This window comes from Orbicella faveolata, unplaced genomic scaffold (assembly GCF_042242905.1).
Source record: "Orbicella faveolata isolate gen_17 unplaced genomic scaffold, um_ofav_v1 contig_14, whole genome shotgun sequence".
Taxonomy (NCBI): domain Eukaryota; kingdom Metazoa; phylum Cnidaria; class Anthozoa; order Scleractinia; family Merulinidae; genus Orbicella; species Orbicella faveolata.
Genome location: NW_028301541.1, coordinates 15,982,501 through 16,004,624, shown reverse-complemented (window position 1 = coordinate 16,004,624; position 22,124 = coordinate 15,982,501). Strand labels below are relative to the sequence as shown.

At 37.9% G+C, this 22,124-nt stretch overlaps 3 protein-coding genes and 2 long non-coding RNA genes across 8 annotated transcripts in view; 2 read left to right on the top strand and 3 right to left on the bottom strand.

The window, feature by feature from the left end:
• Positions 1–22,124, top strand: part of LOC110046798 (hemicentin-2-like) — a 297,824-nt gene that overhangs the window by 234,744 nt on the left and 40,956 nt on the right. The gene's annotated exons all lie outside the window — the stretch shown is intronic.
• The window catches only part of LOC110048961 (cell adhesion molecule DSCAM-like), a 52,677-nt gene that overhangs the window by 8,006 nt on the left and 22,547 nt on the right, over positions 1–22,124 (top strand). For both annotated transcript variants that reach the window (XM_089287569.1, XM_089287568.1), the window contains exons 3-5: positions 17,253–17,561; positions 18,172–18,486; positions 19,002–19,301. In XM_089287569.1, the coding sequence (XP_089143695.1) occupies positions 17,253–17,561; positions 18,172–18,486; positions 19,002–19,301 (924 nt within the window). The remainder of the gene's footprint in view (positions 1–17,252; positions 17,562–18,171; positions 18,487–19,001; positions 19,302–22,124) is intronic.
• Positions 3,854–4,787, bottom strand: LOC149114210 (uncharacterized). Its single transcript, XM_089287622.1, has one exon. It carries the CDS (start codon positions 4,661–4,663, stop codon positions 3,872–3,874), a length of 792 nt encoding a protein of 263 aa, XP_089143748.1. The 5' UTR covers positions 4,664–4,787; the 3' UTR covers positions 3,854–3,871.
• LOC149114209 (uncharacterized) lies at positions 6,168–9,317 on the bottom strand. 3 transcript variants are annotated; one of them, XR_016206594.1, is made up of 2 exons: positions 9,204–9,317; positions 6,168–8,159 (listed from the first exon to the last, which is right to left on the bottom strand). It is a non-coding gene; the product is annotated as an uncharacterized LOC149114209 (long non-coding RNA). The 3 variants fall into 3 exon arrangements; XR_016206596.1 differs by lacking the exon at positions 9,204–9,317 and adding an exon at positions 8,618–8,748 and having other exon boundaries at positions 6,168–8,322; XR_016206595.1 differs by lacking the exon at positions 9,204–9,317 and adding an exon at positions 8,618–8,748.
• Positions 9,457–14,873, bottom strand: LOC149114208 (uncharacterized). The gene is made up of 2 exons (XR_016206611.1): positions 14,841–14,873; positions 9,457–9,516 (listed from the first exon to the last, which is right to left on the bottom strand). It is a non-coding gene; the product is annotated as an uncharacterized LOC149114208 (long non-coding RNA).

Below are 22,124 nucleotides of genomic sequence, written 5' to 3'. Positions count from 1 at the left end.
CATTGAGAGATATCTGGTCTCAGACCCAAAGCAGTAATATTTGTCAAAGCATAATCTCTAGGAAGTAAATTTAAGTTTTCTAGCCATTCAGTAAGTTTATTCCAAAAGTGAGATGTTTGGCGGCATGACAGAAGAAGATGAATTATTAACTCAGAGGAGGTGTGACAAAAACTGCACTTTTTATCGCCCTGTAGACCTATTCCAAATAAGAAGTTATTGGTTGGTACATGCCTATGTAAGAATTTAAACTGAAACTCTATCAGCTTAGTGCTCTTTGTGCATTTTTTAGCTAAAAGATAGGCAGCAGTCCAATTTATGTTGTCATTTATTGAAAGGCCACAATCCTCTAGCCACTTCTTTTGACTTGACTCTGGGGTTAAACTCTTGTTACTAATCAGCTTTTTATATATTAATGTAGTTGCTTTTTTGGCCTGTAAAATCCTTGTTGTAAGTGGCTCATATTCGTGGTCGGTGTTCTGTAAATCTTGAAAATTAGAATCAGTCCGAAGAGACTTTACAGCCGATATTAATCCGTAGAAGCTGAGAGGGCGAGGGTCTATTTCATACTTACAGCGGAAATCATTTAACGAGAGAAAGTTGTTGTCCGGTCCTAGAAGATGTTTCACCCGAGTTATTCCCTTAGTGAACCAATTTTTTAAAAAAAAAAACTGTTTTGTTGGCTATCTTTATTAGTAAGTTATGCCAAAGTTGTTGATCCAGCAAGTGATCTTTCGATGTTATTTCAGGTTCAAAGTTAACTTCCTCCCAGATTCCTAACAGTTCTTTTAAAAAGGCATCCGAAGTTGTCATTGTCGATAAGGTGTCTCTAACGTTGAGGTTGTAGGAAAAAAAGTTTTGACAGCCATATTTTTTTAGGGTTATATCAAAAAAGATTTTCCATTTTCCTTTGTTGTTGTTATCTAAATATTTTTGAATCCATTTGGTTTTGAGGGATTTATTGAAGGAAATAATATCAATCATTTTTAGGCCAACAACACCGAAATCATTGATCATTACCTTCCGTTTTATCTTGTCGCCTTTACCATTCCATAGAAAAGTGTAGGGTAAATGATTTATTTCGTTTAAAGCCCTGTAGTTTGAGCGAAGAGGCGAGAGTAGATAAACCAATTGGGAGACCACTAGTGATTTGATAACAGTGATTTTTCCTAACAATGTGAGTCGGCGGTATTTCCAGCATCTTAGGATTTCTTTAACTTTTTCAAGTTTCTCATTGTAATTTAAAGAGACAGATAGTTCGGGACCTGCTGAAATCCATAGACCTAGGGATTTCAGCTTTGTCTTTTGGCCATTTAAGTTCTTTTCCTGATGACAGAATTTTATCATTTCCAATACTTTCGCCAATCCGTAGAGCTTCCTTTTTCTTATCATTGAGTCTGAGGCCAGAGACTTTGCTGAAATCATCAAGCATTGCAAGGGATGAAAGGAGAGATTCACGTGACCCGTCTAATATAAGTGTCCACATTATTTACAGAGATTCCCTTTATATTAGTATTTTTCCTAATTGCCGTGGCCAGCACCTCTGCCGATAGGATAAATAAATAAGGTGAGAGCGGGCAGCCTTGCCTGACACCTCTTTGAATCTCAAAAAAATTACTTGCCCATCATCCATTATTCAGAATACAGCTCTCAGTATGACTATACAGGGTTTTCACCCAGTTAATTAGCGAAGCACCAAAACCGTAGGATCTTAATGTGTCGTGTATGAAGGACCATTCGAGAGAATCAAATGCCTTTTCAAAGTCAATAAAAAGTAGCAGGCCCGGGATATTCTTTTCTGTGGCATATTGGATAATAGAGTCAATGAGTCTGATATTTTCGCCTACAAATCTGCCCTTCAGAAATCCTGTTTGATCATGATTGATAAGGTTTGGAAGTACAAATTTAATTCGGTTTGCAATAGATTTTGCTGCGATTTTGTAATCAGTGTTCAAAAGGGTAATAGGTCTCCAATTTTTGATGAAGTATAGTTCCGCATCTTTTTTTGGAATTAGTTTTATAACCCCTTGTCTTTGTGTTACTGAGAGGCAGCCAGAGTCAAAAGCATAGTTGAGGGCCGAGGTTAAAAAAAAAGAAATGTCTTTCCAAAAAACTTTGTAGAATTCGGCAGGGAGTCCATCCGTGCCTGGCGTTTTGTCAGACTCCATCTTCTTCAGGGCTTCGAAACATTCCTTTTGAGTCAAGAGGCCTTCACATAAAGTTTGTTCTTCATTGGTCAAAGAAGTGGAGTTCACTTCAGAGAGGAATGTTGACTGGATGTTGTCGGGGCTTTTCGACGTATAAAGATATTTTTAAAAAGCCGTACATTCAGATAAGATATCTCTGTCTGTGGTGACAAAGTCAGTGTCATTCATTTTTAATTGACTAATTGTTCCTTGTTTACAGTGCCTTTTTTCGAGATTTAGAAAATATCCGGAGTTCTTTTCGCCTTCGTTGTACCATTGCGACTTTGACCTAATGATAGCGCCTTTGGTGCGATACTCAGCAACAATATGATATGAGGGTTACTATTGCTTGCATTGTCTAAATGTTTTTTTCACAAGGCGATTTCGCGTTCCAACATTTCTTCGCGTTTCCTTGTTGTCACGTTTTTGTATGCAGCATAAGATATTGATTTTTCTCGCACCTTTAATTTAATCATATCCCAAAGCAGAGCTGGGTTCACTGAGGTGTCGTCTTTGTATTGGTTCACAGTGCTTTCACTTGTTGTTTTAATTTCTTGAACATATCTCATTTCGAATAAAAGGGACGTGTTCAACTTCCAAAACCCTATGCCTCTGGGGTTCGAGTGTAAAGCTAGATTCAGAGTAATCATCGAATGATCCGTTTTGAAACCAGGAAAAATATCCGCATGGGTAACATCACATAAAGATGATTCACTTACTAGAAAAAATCGAGTCGGCAATGTATGACTGGTTGGTTTTGGCGCCAAGTATATCTCCTGGCGTCTGGGTTGAAAAGTCTCCAAATATCAGTCAAACCAAGACTTTCAGAGAAATTTCGAATCACTTTTAAGGCATTTTTCTGTGTTCTGGCAAGGCCACCCCTCTCGTCTTTTTGAATGTCAAGAACCAAGTTAAAGTCCCCACCAATTACAATTTCCTCACATTTAAAGTTTGACAAATGATCGAAAAAGACCTGAAAGAAGTTTGGATCGTCTTCATTCGGAGCGTAGATGTTAGCCACAGTCAGACGCTTGCTATCAGCAACGATATCACATATTAAAAAGCGTCCATTCGGATCCGAGAAAACCTTGTGGATCTGGCAATTGAAATTATTATTGAAAAGAATACCAACCCCTGCTTTGTTGCTGCTGCAGCAGCTGAAGAACGCTTTGTACCCCCACTCACAAGTCCATATATCGGTGGTTTCTTGAGAACAATGGACCTCTTGCAGCATATATATAGATTGCTTTTTCGCTCTCAGCCAGTTAAACACCTCTTTTCTTTTGGCATTGTTTCCCAATCCCCTGACATTGAGGGAAACTATTTTCAGATCTGTTGTATTGTGAGTAATGAAGGAGGCTGAGTTGACTGTTTTGCATTTTCACAATAAAAGATATCTAAATGACCACATGCCTTTAAACTATTGTTAATTAGATAGATTTTTATGCCCTGGAGACAGTAAAACGAAAACACACACAAAATGAATAAAATTACTAAAGGACTTATGGCGGAGAAATTAGGCAACTTGATTGCTTGCTACAGTAAAAAAGAGAAAAAACCTACAGCTCTATTAGCCCGTTTAAGCTGCCGACCGCCTCTAATTGGTAAAAAGCATATTGGCACTAATGAGACTGCGAGAAGTTTGAACAATTTACCGGTCAAGTTGAACAAAGTTTATTTAGTGTTAATTAAATAGTAAATTTTTGCCCGATCGGCCACAATTTACCTCTGATATACAATTTATCCGGTTGAGATTGGCTGAAGGAGGCAGCAACTCCATTTTTCCTGGCATCCTTAAAAGCTCCCATCTGTACTTTGCGACGGGTAATGATTTCCTGGGGAACGTCTCGGAACATTTGAAAGTTAGTGCCTTTAAGCCGGTGACCCAGTAAAAAGATCTGTTGACAGTCTTTATATCTAAGGAAACGGGCCAGAATAGGACACGGATTTCCATCCTTCCTTTTTCCGATGCGATGTACTCGCTGAATATCTACATTCCTTGCATCCCTGTAACCAAGATCACGTTCCAGAAAAGTTCGGAGAACTTCTTCGGTGTCTTCACTAGTGCGGCCGCCTATTTCTGTTGATTCTTCTATGTTCGTGAATTTGATATTCTCCCGGCGAGAGTAGGCTTCTAAGTAAAGATTTTTAGTGTGGATCTCGTCTAACAAATCCTCATTTTTCTGGCATTTTGTCGTGAGCTCTGCTAATTGAGTTTCATAGAGTCGATGCGCCTTCTCCACAGCTTCTGTCTTATCCTTGAGTTGTTGTCCAGTAAAGTTGATCCCTTCTTTTAGATCATCAATATCTTTCTTCGCTGATGTTTGGAAATCTTCTAGCCTTTGAGTTCGTTTCTCTAAGTTCTCGAGATTGGCTTCAATTTTCTTCACGGCGGATTCTATTGAATCAAGCTTTTCCAGCTTTGCTAAGATTGCTTGTAGAGTTGCACCAACACCTTGCGTCATACTGAGAGCTGTCATTATTTCGTCTTCGTGATGCGTTGGCGAGGAGTATGGCCTCGTTTTTTTTTATTTCCGGCGAAAGAGATGATTCGTCGGAAGAGTCTGAGGATATGGTTTTTCTTTTGCTCAAAAACTGACCGCAAAAAACGGCCATTTACCAAAAACAGAGCAGAAAGATCGGCGGACGGCAGCAACGCACGTCTTTACGTCGCCATTACTCGACCCAGTCTCTTATTGCATGATATAAGTGTGCATTGAATATGAGGTACACATAATTAACATACGGTACCAGAAGTATATAACCCCGAAGCGTATAACTCTGATCCAATGTTGTCTTTTTTAGCGAACCAATCAAAATTTGCGTCCTAACAATGGAGTGTTGACTACCGTTATGTCACAGTTTGTCATTTCTGCCGGAGCAATGGCGGACACATTTGTCTTCTAACCTTACAGCGGAGCTTTCCACGCTGGATGCTACATGTATGATGATTTTTCTTGAAATGACTGTATATTGGTAAGCAACAGACTGGTTTTCTTTTCAAGGTAATCCGCTACACTCCGGCTCCCATTCGCTTCTGTAACCAAGCATTTTTGTGGCTCGTTGCGTCGACGGGCAGATTAGTACTATCAACTTGGGCCTTGCAGAACGGAATTGACAGGGAGAAAAGCTTGGGAGAGCTCAAGCGGCCATTCGTTACTTTAGTGTCAGAGATAAAGGGCAGTTTGCACAATATAACGGTAACATCTGAAATTCAGGAGAACCATATGAAGAGAAATTTCTTAACATTTAAATCTTCAAGATCAGTTAAAGGATATTGCTGAACACGTAGGCAACAATTGAATTAGTTGCCCATGCGATAAATTTTACAGCAATGATGCCCTTTAGGATCACCTGACTTATCTTGGTTGGGCAGTCTGTATGTGGTGGTGGCGGTGAGGATAATGATAAAGAAGAACAAGTTGCCCTTACTCAACGAAACACAGCTATCCGCTGGACTTGCACTTGAAGAGGAATTCCTTTTTTTCGTTAACAAACACCAATTTAGCACTTACTATCACATTGACTTAGTAAGTCCATTATAATGCGAATTGTCTTTCATTTTGAGATCACATTAAGCCTGCAGTTCAAACAACATGTCCGCATAAAGGGTGAGTCGTGATCGTGACACTTCCCACTACCGGAGTGGTTGAACTGATATCACCAAGCCTTGGATTCAAATTCCATTGAAATATGATATTTTTAGCCTCTCTTAGCCTCTCTTAGCCTCTCTTAGCCTCTCTTAGCCTCTCTTAGCCTTATTTACATGGTACGTGTTGCAACTATTGTAACGAGGTGAACACGTGATTCTCTTGTAGTTGTAGAAGTTCAGGATTACATATGACTCTAGTATTTTGGTGTACTTAATTACATGATGTGTGACACTCTCCCGGGCCGACAAGATTATATATGATCCAACATTGTTCTATGTAAAAAGAGAGATAATATATAGATTTAGCCAAGCCTAAAAGCGGAGCTCGTCAGTTATTTTTTGGAATGTTGTTACTGATGAAAATAATCCAACATGTACATGTATGTGAAGTAAACTGCGAGCGATTTTATAGTTTCAGCCCGAACTAGGATCACATCAGCAGATCGAGGTGTAAGATGGTGTAATGATGAAAACAGAGCCATGATTTCAAGCATTTCAGGGGAGCCACCAATAATGTTGATCACATAACAGAACTGTCTTCTGTGCTTTTTGGTGACATTTCCTGTTCTTTCTTATTGAGAAAGACATGACATTGTTATTAATCATTATATTCTTTCTTAGTTAACAATTGGGACTCCTGCACAAAAGAAGTTTATTTACACATTTTTTATTGTTGTGGGGTATGACTGAAATGTAGTGGTTACAATATATTCAGTCCCCAAATTTCTACCAAATGAAATCTCACAAAAATACCAAAGTAGTATACACATGTAAAAAGTTAAAAAGTTTTGTTTTCTAACTTGATCCCCAAAGACAGTTAGCTATCTTCATTTTTGTATGGCATCTCCTCCTGCTAAAAGGGTTTGCACCATCTCTTAAAGTATAAGTATAAGCAAAATCACTCTGGCATGAACGATAAATATGATATTTTGTTGCTGATCATGAATACTTGCATAGGCTTCGGATAATAATTTTACTATTCAATTCCAATGTGATTTGTTCTTTTTCTCGACTGAGATTGTGGAATACAGGAGCTGTTATTGGGTTCCATTAATTAATTTTGCTCATAATGATTAAATTATACCAAGAATTATAAGTACATGTAAGCTATAAGTAAGTTATATTATGTACGTGTATTTTGTCTGCACTACACAACCAAACGCACTCAAAGATTATGAGGCATAGGTACATTTGTCAGAAAAAGCCAGCACATCAAAGATATGTTTAGATTGACACATCAATTAAAGATAATTTATAGCAAAATGGATAAACAATACATCAATATCCTGCATGCACCAAAGCTGGAGATGGGGTTATAAGGCAATCATTTAAATAACTGATTGAAATAATTTATAAATTAGAGAACGCTATTTGCACAACTCTAGGGAACAAATTAACCTTATTGGACGTTGCGAATGGCAAGGCTGTCAGTAGAATGTCACAAATTTCTCAACTCTTTCTTTCTACAAAAATACTAATCCTGCAACTTTGCTTAAGACCCAGTTCTCCATTTCGTGTTGGCAAAATATTAATTTATGCCATGCCCAATGCCAGTTATCACAAAATTGATTTAAGAGCAACATAAACCAAGCACAATAAATATCATTTTTAAGCCAAAAAAGCAATTATTTGAATAAACCATGACATGATGAGTAAATTGTCTCCAAGAAAATTGATTAATTTAACAGACACTTTAAATAATTAGTTAATACATGTATCATAGGTGTTTCTTAATAATGTAATACAGTTAATCTGTCACAATGTTGCAGCTACAGCTGTATGATATTACTACACACAGTATGGGTTGCAGAACTCAACTTCCAAGTCAGTTTGTTCAATGAACTTTGTGCAGAAATTATTATGGCATCAAGTTGTCTGTGAATATAGAGAAACCAAACAAAGCATTACAATCTTAAGTAATAAATTATTGAACTCTTTTACATGTATGTACAATGTATATTCCATTAATATTGGGGATCTCTCAGAGGCTGCATCTATGATGATTTAATTTGCTCCCGGTGCATTTTTTTATGGAACTTTTCACACATTAATATCTCTGTTATGACAGCGGTCTCTGTGTTCTATAACAATTAGTACACAAGAAAAATACACTCAGTAAAATATTGTTTACAATAAAAATCAATCCCTATAAGCAATCATAAGGACCTTCAATTTATATTTCTTTAGAAATATCTCAACTGGCCATGGTTGCTTTGAAAATCTTTGCTGTTTTAATCCAGGTTGCCCATGTGTACACTGTTCGTATATTGACTGACAGGAACAGGGATGTAATCATACTGTATATCGCTGCTACTTGAACACCACTGAACATACAAAGACATATCAATTATAATTTATAACCAACAGATGACATTCCTTTCATTGATATACAGTGTCCTTCATTGCTAGTTGTTTACTGAGTGTCTACAGTAGTGAATCAAATGCTAGGGGGATGGCACCAAAACTTTCACAGTGGCAGGCTCTGTCCTGAGATGAAAAGCAAACATATATAACTGTTATGAACTTGGCGACTTGCTTTCGAGCGCACATGCAATTTGCTTTAAACAAGAAACTGGAACATTGCAGTACAACAATGTGCATGTAGTCCCAATCAAAGGGCCATCCAGGCTGTTTGGTTGTACATATAACTGAAAATCAGACTTTGTCAGGATAAATACTGATGTTCTTGCTGACTTAATCTGAGTGTGCAGTTCCAGAAGATATTCACATGCAATGTCTGAGAAATCATTAATTACAAAATATGCTTTAAGAAATATCTTACCTGGTAAGGCCAACTTTCAGAAAGTTTTGTAATCTAGACTGGCTGGCCAGTTCATACATTTGACAAGTTGACACTGGGCATGTTTGCAAATTTGTGCGCTTCAACATCACATTACAATGTACATGTAGTAGCGTTGGTTAACTGAAAACAGCATAATTTGGTTAATTAATTTACACTGTACAATATTTGGTTATATATTGGTGTATATCGTTGCACACCAACAGATGACTATTAAAATTAATTTACAGAACATATTGGCAGCTAAATCATAACAAGTGAAAAATTGAGCATGAGCCATTTACATGTACATGTAACAGCCCTCACCTCAGAACTGTCATAGATATAATATATTTTCAAACTCGCTGAAATGTCAGATTATTCAATATTAACATGCACGTACATCTTTAACAGTGTGTTTGCTTTACATTCACTTTACACACAACCGGTATCCACCATAGGCAGACTTTTAAGTTTGCCTTTGAAAATAAATTGCATCGTCTAATGCATCTTTCATTACCTATTCTTGTGACGATATGACACAAAATCCAAGTACAAGAAGTCATAAGCATAAAACTAACTTAATTACCTGGTAATGCTTACAGCACCTCTTACTGTCTGCATATGCCGTCCATAAACTGGTACTGCCTGGACAATACTCATTATTTTTCTGATTACATCTTTTAAAATGTCACTGTTATATAATTTGTCCTGAAAAGGCAAATGTATGAAATGTTATGCCTCTGGCACTCACCACATACCTTTACATGATGTACAATGTACACCAAGTCATGATCAACATTCACAATTCTTTTTACTTTCATTGTAACTTTTTTTGTAACTTTTTGCGGTGTCATTTTCCCACACTTGAAGACAGGACTTCCACATTAGGTGGTAATTCTCTATGAATTCACAGGGAGTGATAACAATTAAATGGTGACTAACTTTAGCAAAGGAGGCATTCAAATGTCAGATTTTAACGTTAACTTTCTTGGACGAGCAAAAAAGTAAAGCACAACAAAGAAAACAGTCAGTGACATTCGGTTAATAAGTTAGTCAATCAAAAAATTAGTGTGAAAAAGAGAGCAGAGAGAGAGAGAGTGGAGCGAGGAATGCACTCTCACCAACTAAATTTTGAATGTACATAAGTAAAAGTTATTTTTATTACCAAGAAATGGTCAGGGCAAGGACTTCTATGCCCTAAATTTTTTCTACGTATGTAAATGTCATTTTCACTGTTCAAGTTACCGAGCACAGCTCTTAGCATTTTTTTTAATTAGTACTATCTCACTGTTATGGAACATTTCCATAAGTGTAAATACCACACTAGGGAATAACATCTCATTAGGAAAATAGAGGCCATGTACCCCCAACCAAAAACAGTGGCACTAATAAAATGAAATAGCAAATCAAAATCGAAGTAGAGCTTTACTTGCCGACAGGGTTTACATGCATAATCGTCCACTCGACATTTCGACTACAAGCATTTCACCAAACCGAACTAACTGGACAACAACAAAATAAAACGAGGAAATCTACATTATAAACACAATATGCATATCATTACAGCTGAGTATCAAACAGCAAATCCCTTCTCAATGAAGGATGACTGAATGAAAGAAAGGATGAAGAAAATTCGTTTAAGCTTGCAGTGTTAAAGTTTAAGAGTGAATGCCTATAAAAATGGACCTAAATCGCCTATCAATGGCACAGGTCGAAAAATTGATTTCGCTTGTATTTTGTCCATAGATAGGTCCTAGTAAGAATAGAAACGGACCATAGTTAGTTTCTGCTAATACAGCTTTCTTTGGTCGAAATACGCCAAAAACGATTTAGACCCGACTGGGCTCAAAATCTACTTCCGGTTTTGCTGAATTTTCCGAATATTTGATTGCTTCGCGCTCCGCAGAACAACTACTTGAGAATCTTTCAATGGATTTTATATTCAGTTCAGGTCTTGGTAGTATGACTGAGTGAAAAATAAAATAAATCAAAGTTAGTTTTGAGCCCAAAAAGAGGTAAAACTGAAACGCAAAATTTTACAGTATGTCGCAAGAGAATTATTGCTTAAAAACATCGCCATATTTTTCTATGGGCTATAACTTTAAATACCATAAAAACACTTTCTACGGGTTAAATATACACCCACCTGTTAGGATATCAAAAAATATCTCTGGGCAAATGGTTTCAAGTCGCCCGCCTTGGCCTGTGTTTCTCATAGATTTTGCCCAAAATCCGCCGTTGGAATGTAAACAATTGCGTGACGCGGATAGCCACTCTCGAGTAAAATATTCGTTTCCAGCAATCCGATGAAAGCAATTTTTGAAACGTTGTGTGGATAAAATAATGAAAAATGTTTTTTTGTTGTTTTTTGTTTTTGTTTTTTTTGTTTAAGTTAGTATAAATATATATGTTTTTTCATTTGCATTGCGACACCCACGACATCCATGATAAAGAACGTTACTACAGTACTCCGGGAAATGATTTTAACACTTGTTTATTTTATTGATTTCACTGATAACTTACAACACAGTAGCAGTTTCAGAGATACACTTAACCAATCCTGTATGATTTATGGCAACTGAATCATTGACTGACAAATAAAGTCAAGTGGAAATACCATAATTTCTATAGACTACTAACTGCGTGACGGCATCTCAGCTCTTCTAGCTGTGTAGAAAATTTGTACCTACACAATATGCTCAAACTCAGCTAGAAAACCCGGAATTTCTTGAATTGAATTAGCCGAGGAAGAAATTGCGTTTAAGTTTCAATCATACTGGGAAAAAAATCCATCTTTTCTACTTTGGTTGTTTGATCAATTAACTGAAATTTGCAGATCAAAACACTGGTAGACAAATAAACATTACAGTGGTCGATCTAGGACTAGGTTTACAATAAAGGAGTTCCCGAATTCATCAATTTTAGAGTATTCGGATTAGTAGGGGTTTACAGTGAAAGGATATTCGGATTCTTAACCGTTTATACACGACGATAACTCCGGGAACATTCATGATGGAATGGTTAACAAGCAGTTTGTTGCCTCGACAACGAGAAACAAAATGCCTCCGAAAATAAGGCTAGGGGTAGGTTGAGACAGTCTGAAGTTTTCTTTCAACTCGCTGACCACGGTACTGTTGTCCATCATGCCAGGTTCCTCCAGGTATTTACTTAGGGTTTAGGGTCGAAAACCGTCGAGGTTTTCGATCGTGCCATCGTCGTCATCTGCGCAGTAAAGTATAAATTGGGCACGGTTTCTGAGGAGTATGGCATTACCCATTATAAAAGTGATTACCTACACCTGAAACAGCACGAGGTAATCACCCAGCGACCGCCATCAAATGGCCATCAATGCGCCTACGACTCGACTACGACTGGATCATGTAATCCGCCATTTTCGTTCCACCGCAAACTCAAAAGATCACAGCCGGAAAAATATCTGGATTCGAGAGAAAATCGTTCACACGACAAAACTCTCCAGATTCAAAAGTTTTCGGATTCAAAGTTCCCACTTTAAATTCCGGATTCAAAATCTCCGGAGACACGACCAAATCGGGGAGTTTTTATTTCGGTTTCGTCCATTTTTGTGTAAACGGCAAATCAATCCGGCACTAAAACATTCTGGATTCATCACGAATCCGGAACAATTTCCTCTAGTGTAAACCTGCAATCGTGGCCATAAGTTGTTGGGACACCTCCCATTTTTGCGCGCTGAAACCCACGATTTCAACTACGTCCTTAACGTTTTAGAACAAAAGATGAATGGAAGCAAGTACAATTGAGCCCCCCTCTCCCCTAGCAATGTTGCATGAAAACGAAGCTATTCTGAAGACCAGATTGGATGTGGGAAAAAAGGAAAAAGGGACAATAGAAAGTGGTTAGACAGTTGTGTTGGAACCAAACGCGATTGCTGAAAAATCGCTATTATTGGAATAAGACGTGAATATCTATCTTATCGTCTCTTTAGTTCGAGAATACTGTTCTAGGAGGCGAACAACTCTTGAAACGAGGCTATTCTGAGGCTATTGTCAAGGATTTTTTTTCTTCAAGATTTTTATCAACATTGACAGGGGGGAGGGGGTAGGCGGGCTTGCGCGGTTTTGGTCTTAAGAGAGGCTGCCTGTGAAGTCATCTGCCGTAACTGTCCCAACACTTTTGACCAGGATTGTAGTCTTAAATGAACAGCGAACATCCATCTTGTTTTGTTCGCGGAAGTCGGTCACAGAGGAGCGAATTTCAATGAAATATATATATATATAATTTGATTAAGCAATTAGCCAAAAATAGGTTGGCCGCCAAAACAGTTTAGGGTTTAGCCTAACTTTAACCTTAAGTTTTAAGACTGAAGAAAAAAAGGAAAAAGCACTGAGCATTTCAGTTGTTTGAAACAGAAACATTCGCGCACAATGAGCTATGTATAGTACGTGGGTAACCAGGAAAGCAATCCGTCCAGCACAGTAATTGTTCAAATTAACAGCTTACCGAGACACTCGCACTGTCGATACCTCTTATTTATGACTTTTAGGATTTGTTTACTTTACTTTTTCCGACTTTTTAGCAGGAGAAAAAGCACTAAATGTGCTGGCACAAATAAAAAGGTTTAACCGAAAATCGATCCGTAGAAATCAACAAATACAAATTTAATCACTGTAGCGTTCCTTCAGATCACGTAAGGCTACAAACCAACAATATCAACTTTTCATTACGCTTAACAAATGAACTTAGAACGATTTTCTTTCTAGAACTCGTTCTTGTAATTAAAATGATCAGAGAAAAAACGACAGCCTAAAACGACAAAGCAGTAACACTCGAACTCCGAGTAAATTGCTTTTAATTGGCGTTTTTAATTAACGAAATTTCCAAAGCGATGACTTTCAAAATATAAAAGTTAAAAGTGGTCCATTATGTTTTTCTTTTTTCACCCAAATGTTCTAAGATAGCCATCTGCGGTTTGTTGGAAACGAATTATGTATTCAGAGTGACCGCCAGAGTCACGCAATTGTTTACATTCTCACGGCGGTTCAGGGAAAAATTCATGAGAAGCACATGCCAAGGCGGGCGACTTAAAACCGAACACAAACCATTTGCCCAGAGATATTTTTTGATTTTCAAACAGGTGGGTGTACAGTTAACCCGTATAAAGTGTTTTTATGGCATTTAAAGTTATAGCCCATAGAAAAATATGGCAATATTTTAGTGCTATAATTCGTTTGAAACACATCGTAATATTTTCCGTTTGTGTTCGATCTCGTTTCAGGCTGAAACGAAGCCTCGATTTATTTTATTTTTCGCTCAGTCATACCATGAAGACCTGAGCTGAATGTAAAGACCATTGAAAGATTCTCAAGTAGCTGTTCTGCGGAGCGCGAAGCAATCAAATATTCGGAAAATTCAGCAAAACCGGAAGTAGATTTTGAGCCTAATCGGAAAAAAATCGTTTTTCGCAAATTTCTCCCCAAAAAAGCTGCATTAGCAGAGACTAACTATGGTCCGTTTGTTTACTAGCTAGGGCCAATCTATGGGCAAAAAATGAGTAAAATCGATTTTTCGACTTGTGCCGTTGTTTGGTCCATAATTATGGGCACTGGCTCTTAACAATTATTCACGCTTAAGCATAGATTTGAATATCACAGTGTGTATTTTTGCCGACGGCTTAATTTAGCTTTGCAGTCATTTTATCGGCGGTAGCTTTACCAGTCTTCAACCAAATTAACCTGGAAATTCCTCCCAAGCATTTCGTCAAACCGAATAAATTGAACTAACAAAACGAGGAAATACTTTGTAATCACAAGATGTAAATATTCACATAGGTACGTCAAAAGTAAATTTAGCAAATCCTGTTCGCTTCGGCTTAAAATGGTTTGTTGACCTATCTTGGTTTAAGAAATTTTTGTAGTCTTGGAAGCGGTTGTGCCAATTAACACAGAGAAAACTTCAAAACTCGCCCGGTAGTGTTTACAAATACAGATTTTTTTTTTTAAACGTGACGACGAAACTCGAGACAAAACTTGATTTGTTTACAATATGCAACTTACAACCTCGATCCACAAAACCACTCAAGTGTTATTGTTATGAGCGAAATTAAACCTATGTAATTTACAAAATGCCTCACAGCATGGCTTCAAATAAGGAAGACTTTAAAAAAGGATTCCTACTGAAAATAAGCTTATCTCGCCGAGGCAACTTCATAATTTCCATAGCAAACGCCACAACAAACGTCGCTTACCTCAAGTTGGCAATTCACTTCGGCCAGTGCAGAAACTTGCTGCAAAAGTTGTGAAGACTGAACGGAACTGATCTAATCTTTTCGATAGATCAACGAATCAACCACTTTTTTCCGCTGTGTTTTCTGTTTTACACTAAACACACAGTTCCCTAGTTCGTCACCTGATTTTAATCATGTGACTTTTCTTGCTCGGCTGCACAGCATCTCGACGCGCGAATTAATTGAGCGGTTCTACAGTCGTCGGGTATTTCGTCTCCTTTCTATAGTCCTCGTTACCTTTGCTTCACGGCATTGTTCCGTGTTATTTCATCCCCTTTCTCTAGTCCTTGACTCGCTATAATTAACGGCAGTGTTCAGTACTGTTTCACCTCCTTCCCCAGCGCTGGTCCGCTCTCTTTCACGATCTTCTTCGCTACTTCTTTGCTACTTCTTTGCCACTTCTTTGCCTGTAATTTCTTGCATTCCGTTTCTGTTTTATGCTTCAGTGCAACTCCATCTTAAAAACGTTAGATCAACCTCCGCTATTATTTGTTGATATGGCAAATAGAAATGAGTTTTCTTTTCTTTAAAAATCCCGCCAAAAAAAGATGGCATTCCTCGGTTCCCCCGTTTGCGCTACCGCGAGGCTCCTCTCCCCCTCCCCCAGAGTCTGTACGGACGGCGTTCGCTCGCTCGCTCGTACGATGACGGAGCTCCGCTATGACTGCAGTAAAGAACAATTGTACAGGGATAGTATTACAAAGTCCCACGGCATATCTAATATTCTTCACTTAATGTTAATGCTCATTCTGCGTTGTTGGCTGAGCAGCAAGTCGTGTAGGACGATGTTGCTTATCATTTACTCTTTCTCTGTCTGTTTTCCTATTACTGCGCATGCTGGTTTCGTTTGACAACTCCAATGGATATACCAACTGGTTGCGTGGTGTATTATCATTTATGAGAACAACGTCTCCTATAGCAATGTCTCCTGTTTTCTTGTTTGATTTTTTCTCTCGGTGATAGTGATGTTCGCGCAGACTCGTTAGATATTCCGGTTGCTATCGTGTCCCGATGGCTTGTAGTACTTTCTTATAGTACTTTGCTCTTTTCGTTAGTTCTTTGACTGAAATTTGAGATAGGACGTAGTCTGGATCAGGGGCCATAATCGGGGGACGGAGACCGTAAGTCTTGGGATCCGCGCGCACCTATGATATGGGACAATTTTGCTATCTTTAGAACAAATTGCGCCATACTGACGACATATCTTTGCGTAGATCCACGCACATGTCGTGGGTTCTCGGGTGCATGTTGTCATGTTGAGTGATCAAATGGTGAGAATTGCGATATTCTCTTACAGATTTTTCACAGCGACGGCAGGAAATAAGGCAAGGAATAAGAACCAGGGCTCTTATATGTAGTTTTATGCACTGAGCTAATGGAAAAGTCGAGTTTTTTTTCAGGGTCGAAAACAAGTCTTCAATTTCGCGCTGAACGAATAATAAGCTTATCTGCTCGCGCTAGTTGTACGCATAAGCTTTTGCGTTTGATCTGTAAAGAAAAGTTAACTTACGTAAGAAAACAATCTACTTTGGTATCGAGTTAATTTGTGACTTTCTCAAATCACAACCAAAACCTGTTTTTGATAGTTTTTTATTGTTTCTGCTTGTTTGGCGAGTTTGCAAAAGTTTTGATAGGAAAGTCTGACGCGTACAGGTAGCCATTTGCACAGTGCAGCGTGTGCACTTTCACGTCCGAGTCGGTGTTTTCAACTGTCAACAAACAACAATTGTTCCCTCAACATAGTGAAATTTTACACTGCGAAAATAAAATGGACAAGGAGTTCTGATAACTCAACCAACAAATCGAAATCGTTATTCGAGTTCATTAAAGAAAGCGTCATCGTAACTTTGCTGATTATTTCTGCTGCGTTGACATATTTACAGCTAAGCTTTTAATATGTTCTCAAAGATTTATCAACCTTAAACATATTTAAAAACTAGAGATATTGTATGAGTTCGATTAACATTTTACCAATGGTGGAACTTTCATTTCAACAATTTCATGGAAATATCACCACAACTTGAAAGAAAATAGGCTGTGATCACAATTTTAGAAGGTTGAAGGTGATGTGCTCTTTACAGGATCTGAATCTTTTGAACAAACGAAGGACACTGTTTGACGAAAGCACTTCAAAGTACATATTGTTCCTTGTACATGTAGCCTAATCATGGCTCATGACTGATAAGGTATTATTAATTTCAGCAAATGTTTTTATCGATCCCAGTTGCCCAGCTGGCCCAGCTAAAATAGGCCTTGAGATACAGTAGATCAACTTATTCCTTTCATTTAATATTTGTACTTCATTTCCCTTTGGTTTATTTTTGATTAACTGAAACAATTTTGCAAATAACTGAAACAATTTCACAATTGCAGTTGTACCAGAAGTGACGATTATTGGTGTTCAAGTACAGTTTGTGATTAAAGGAAGACAGTTACTGTTGACATGTCAGTATAATGCTTTGCCACCAGTGTCTGAAGTGCGTTGGGAAAAAGCTGGAATTGTGATAGCAAGAAATGCTAGTGTGGAGAGTAATGACTCACGAGTGACTATTCCACATTACAATCAAAGTCAAGGACAGCTGGCAATAAATGCAACTACACCACAAGATGCTGGGTATTACACCTGTGTCGTTATTAATGATGCTGGTAATTCATCAGATACCAAATCAGTTGTTATTCAAGGTCTGTTTTCCTGGTGTATTGTATTGACTTGGGTTCATACAATGTAACTTTCAGTAACTATCAACAAAGAAAAATCACGGCATGCTTAAAATGAGATGGTACTGAAATTACTGAAAAGAAATTTTTAGTATTCAGTTTTACTTTTGCATCCCTTGCTTTTATGGCTCTTTTAAGAATCCTCATAATTTTTTTCAATTTGCGATCTGCCTTTCCCTATTTTTTTTTGTTTTTTTGTTTTTTTGTTTTTTTGTTTTTTTGTTGTTGTTTGTTTTACACCATTAATTTACATTCAGCGCCCTTACGGGCGTTAATCCTTGAAAAAGAATTCACAGGAAAGAGAAGAATCATGATCTAACTTTATTAGTCTCTCTAATGGTAATGAACCTGTTAAAGAGCACTAAGGAGTACCCTTAATAAAACTGAAGAAAAAGATAACCTGGTTTAGAAGATTAGGTTCTTTCTGATTCATAGTGCTTCAATAATTTAACCAAATCACTTGTATCCTGTATTATTTGTCAGTCTATAATTACTTTTTGACTAATGGGGGAGAACTTTGATTGTACATGAATTGTTGTTAAAGAGTATATAATTATATAAATTAACTCTACAGTGGAACCAAACCCACCATTGAATGTGGCAGTTGGCTCAAAGAGCGCTCGAGTAGTGAACATTTCCTGGATTGCTGGTTTTGATGGGAACAGTGCAATTCAGAACTACACAGTAAAGAGAAGTCTAGATAATGCAGACTTTGAAGATCCTCTCTGTCAAGGATCCCTGTCAGATAGTTCCTGTGTGGTGCCCAGTACAAATGCTTCTCTTGAAAACCTCTCCCCTTGGACATTATATTACTTTAAAGTGTTCGCAAGAAACATGGTTGGCACTAGTGATGGGAGTCCTGTAGTGAATGCTACCACAGATGAAGAAGGTGCTCTACATGTATATAAACAATGTAGTTGTTTCAACATTTACATACATGTAATCTGTAACATCTGAATTTATATAAATTGCAGCTTTCATTCTACATTATTCAGGCACAGATTGCTTGATATTTTGATGACAAGGTGAATCAGTTTGATTGTTTGGCATGATTAAAATTTGACAGCACTTTTGCAGCCGATGGAAAATAGTGTACACAAAAATAATACACAAAATAGTGTTGGTTGTTTATTCATTTCCTTCACCCATTGACCGCTATTGTTTCCTGCAAAGATGTACAGCTGTATGTGAAAAGGGTCACTGGCTTAGCAAAGTAAGAACAAAAGGTCAACTTTATTATTAGTTTGGGAATTGTTTGCCTTTCGAACTTTTCTGTTCTTTCTTAGCCTGTTTCCTAATTTACTTGGGTTTGCTTCCTTGCTGCATTCTCTGCTCTTTTGTTGCCACATTTTCGTGTGTAATGTTTATGCCAACTTTAAAACTCAAATTAACTTTCTATACCAGAGCCTGGTGTTGCACCTGAAAATGTGACAGGACAGAGCAACAGCTCAACCAGCATCTTAGTCATGTGGGATAAAGTTCCATCTGATCAACAGAATGGCATCATCACGGGTTACACCATTACTTACCACTCACAAACAGAAAATGACAAAGGGAATGTTCTAGCTGGTCCTGATGATCGTCAAAAGGAATTGGCAAATCTAAAGGAGTGGGTCAACTACAATATAACAGTGTTTGCATCTACCGTCAAAGGAGCTGGACCAGCCAGTGATCCTGTTATTGTTGTTCGAACAGATCAGGATAGTAAGTTTTCTTTTTTTTTTAATACCCCATATTTGCGAGTTTTGAGACAGTTTTTTTTCTGCTTTGTCCTACTCAAGAATTCTTTCATCATCACAGGTATTAAAAGTTTGTCTTGTTCTGGACCCCAGCGGTAAAGATATCACCGTGTTTTAAAGCCCTCATGGGGAACAACTGGAAAACCACTCGTTTTTTAATGAAAAGTGCATGTTCCAGTTGTTTCAGCCTCAAGCTATGCTAAAGGCTTTTGTTCGTACGTAAGCTTATGGCAATTTTGACCTGAACGATGTTCCTTAGAAGTTGTTGTGGCACATTCAATCCCAATTTCTACATACTGTAGCACTGTTGTTAGCAAAAGTTAGCTAATTGCGCTTAAGGTTCGCCCTTTTATTGAGCAAGGAAGCATGGTTCGCATGGTTCGCATGGCATGCATGGCGCCCTCTTTGTACAAAATTCTTTGTGGCTTGCTACCTCTCCGGGCCAGTATACAGCAATGTCGCTGAGTTTTCAGTCGTTTTGGAATGATTCCGTATGATAAATGTTTTGGTTAAGCGTAAAATAACTTGGAATTTATCCAAACACAACAGCAGTCTGCGCTGTCTTCTTTAGTGTTAATCCCGAAACAAGGCAATAAAGCAACTTCAATCATATTTAAAACGAAAAATTCCCAAAAGTTACGTTAGGTAACGTGCCAAATAATGCATTGAATTTGCTGTCTGCCACCAAGAGCTCAAATTGATCCATTAATTACTCACCGGAACCGATTTTACGTTTGCTTGCCTCTCGAGGACAATAACATCACAGGAATGCTAGTACTAAATAATTTACACTTAATGTATAGTCCCGAGGGAAACAGTTAGTTTTGTTTTCCCCAGAGTCCTGATGTTTCCCGTGACGAAGTCGAGGGAAACATCAGGACTCGAGGGAAAACAAAACTAACTAGTTTCCTAAGGGACTATACATTAAGTGCTTTGTTATATATTAAGAGCAGCTTCGCCTAAATATCAACTAGACTTGGAAATAGCGAAAAAATCGAATTTCTTCAAACTCGCCCAGAATGAAGCCCTACGGGCACTAGTTACAAAAATATTGTTTTAAGTTCGATAAATCAAAAATTATTTTTTTTACGCAATTTTTTCGTTCGATGTCCCAAATCGGCCAAAATCGATCAATCGAAAATGAGCGGCATATTCAGAGGCTCGTAAACTCAAAAGTAAAAATCTTCATAACAAACTGATTGTACGTTGTATTTGTACTTCCTTTCTTGTATATTTAGAGCTAAACAGATCGCGATTTGATTAGAACTAAAATATTTGACGAATTTTCAAAGGTAACAACCCAAGACAGCTAAACAAGAGGTCTACATTTAGCCTATTTTCAAATGCTAAAAAGGCGTTCTGGTACACGGCTTTTCCCAAAACGACTTCTTTGGTCTGAAAGAGCATTGTTTCTTCTTCAAATTAGTGAAATAAAATTTTTGGGTAAATAAAATCGCGAGCGCTGAGATAGCGAACTAAATGCAGTACTTCTTCCTGAAAACGTGACCTTTGACCCAAGCGTAACGAAACCGAATACTGCAAGAAAACCCGGAAGAAAAGCAAACGCTTCATTATTGCAAGAAACTATTTCCAGATATGAAATCTTACAGGGTCAAAGAAGGAGCTAAAGGGCGCATTTTGACACAATAACTTTGTTTGCTGAGAATTGAAGTCAATGACCGTTAACGAATTCCAGTGAAATTTGCGAACTTGAACTATGTTACCCGATACTTACCTGAATATTTATATTTATAGCAGAATCGTCTTCTTGGATTAGTCTTCAAAAGATGCTCGATCCAGCTTTGGAAACCTCTAAAAGAAGAAATGGTTAATGTTCCGTGACCTGCCCGCTGCTATAAATTCCATGCACACGCCGACCGCATGTTTGTCGTAAAACTAACTGAACTCCACTGACAGTTTCCATAGACAACCCCAAAATACACAATGCCGCAAAATGTAAAGTGAAATTGGCTGTCTTCGGGAACAGTTAGAAGCTAGAGTCACGTTCCATTGCCTTTAAAAAGTGCTTGATTTTACTTCGTTCACTCAGTAGTTACTGTCACGTTCGAATACTGTGTATCAGTCACGCCAAAACACTGCAGACCGTGCAGACTGAGTAAGTTTCCCATACAAAGTCTTTTACGCGTTTGTCTATTGAATCAAAAGTCACATACTGCGCTTGTGCTGCCTGTTGATAAATGACAAACTTTCAGATATATTGAACACCATTTTGTAACTAGCGCCAAAAAAAGAGTCAAAATTAAAGGCTCAAAAAAGTCTGCACGGTCTGCAGTATTTTCGCGTGACTGATTTGCGGTATTCGAACGTGACAGTAAGAAATACTGCGTGAACAAAGTCGACACAAACAAATAAAATCAAACACTTTTTAAAGGTAATGGATCTTGACTCTAGCTTCTAACTGTTCCCGAAGACAGCCAATTTCACTTTACATTTTGCGGCATTGTTTATTTTGGGGTTGCCTATGGAAACTGTCAGTGGAGTTCAGTTCGTTTTACGACAAACATGCGGTCGGCATGTGCATGGAATTTATAGCAGCGGACAGGTCACGGAACATTAAACATTTGTTTCCAAATGTGGATCCAGCTTCTTTTGAAGGTTAATCCAAGAAGACGACTCTTCTATAAATCAGTATAAATATTCAGGTAAGTATCGGGTAACATAGTTCAAGTTCGCAAATTTCACTGGAATTCGTTAACGGTCATTGACTTCAATTCTCAGCAAACAAAGTTATTGTGTCAAAATGCGCCCTTTAGCTCCTTCTTTGACC

Coding starts and splice junctions, on each gene's coding strand:
- LOC149114210 (XM_089287622.1), bottom strand. CDS start 4,663: ATGACAGCTCTCAGTATGACGCAAGGTGTTGGTGCAACTCTACAAGCA.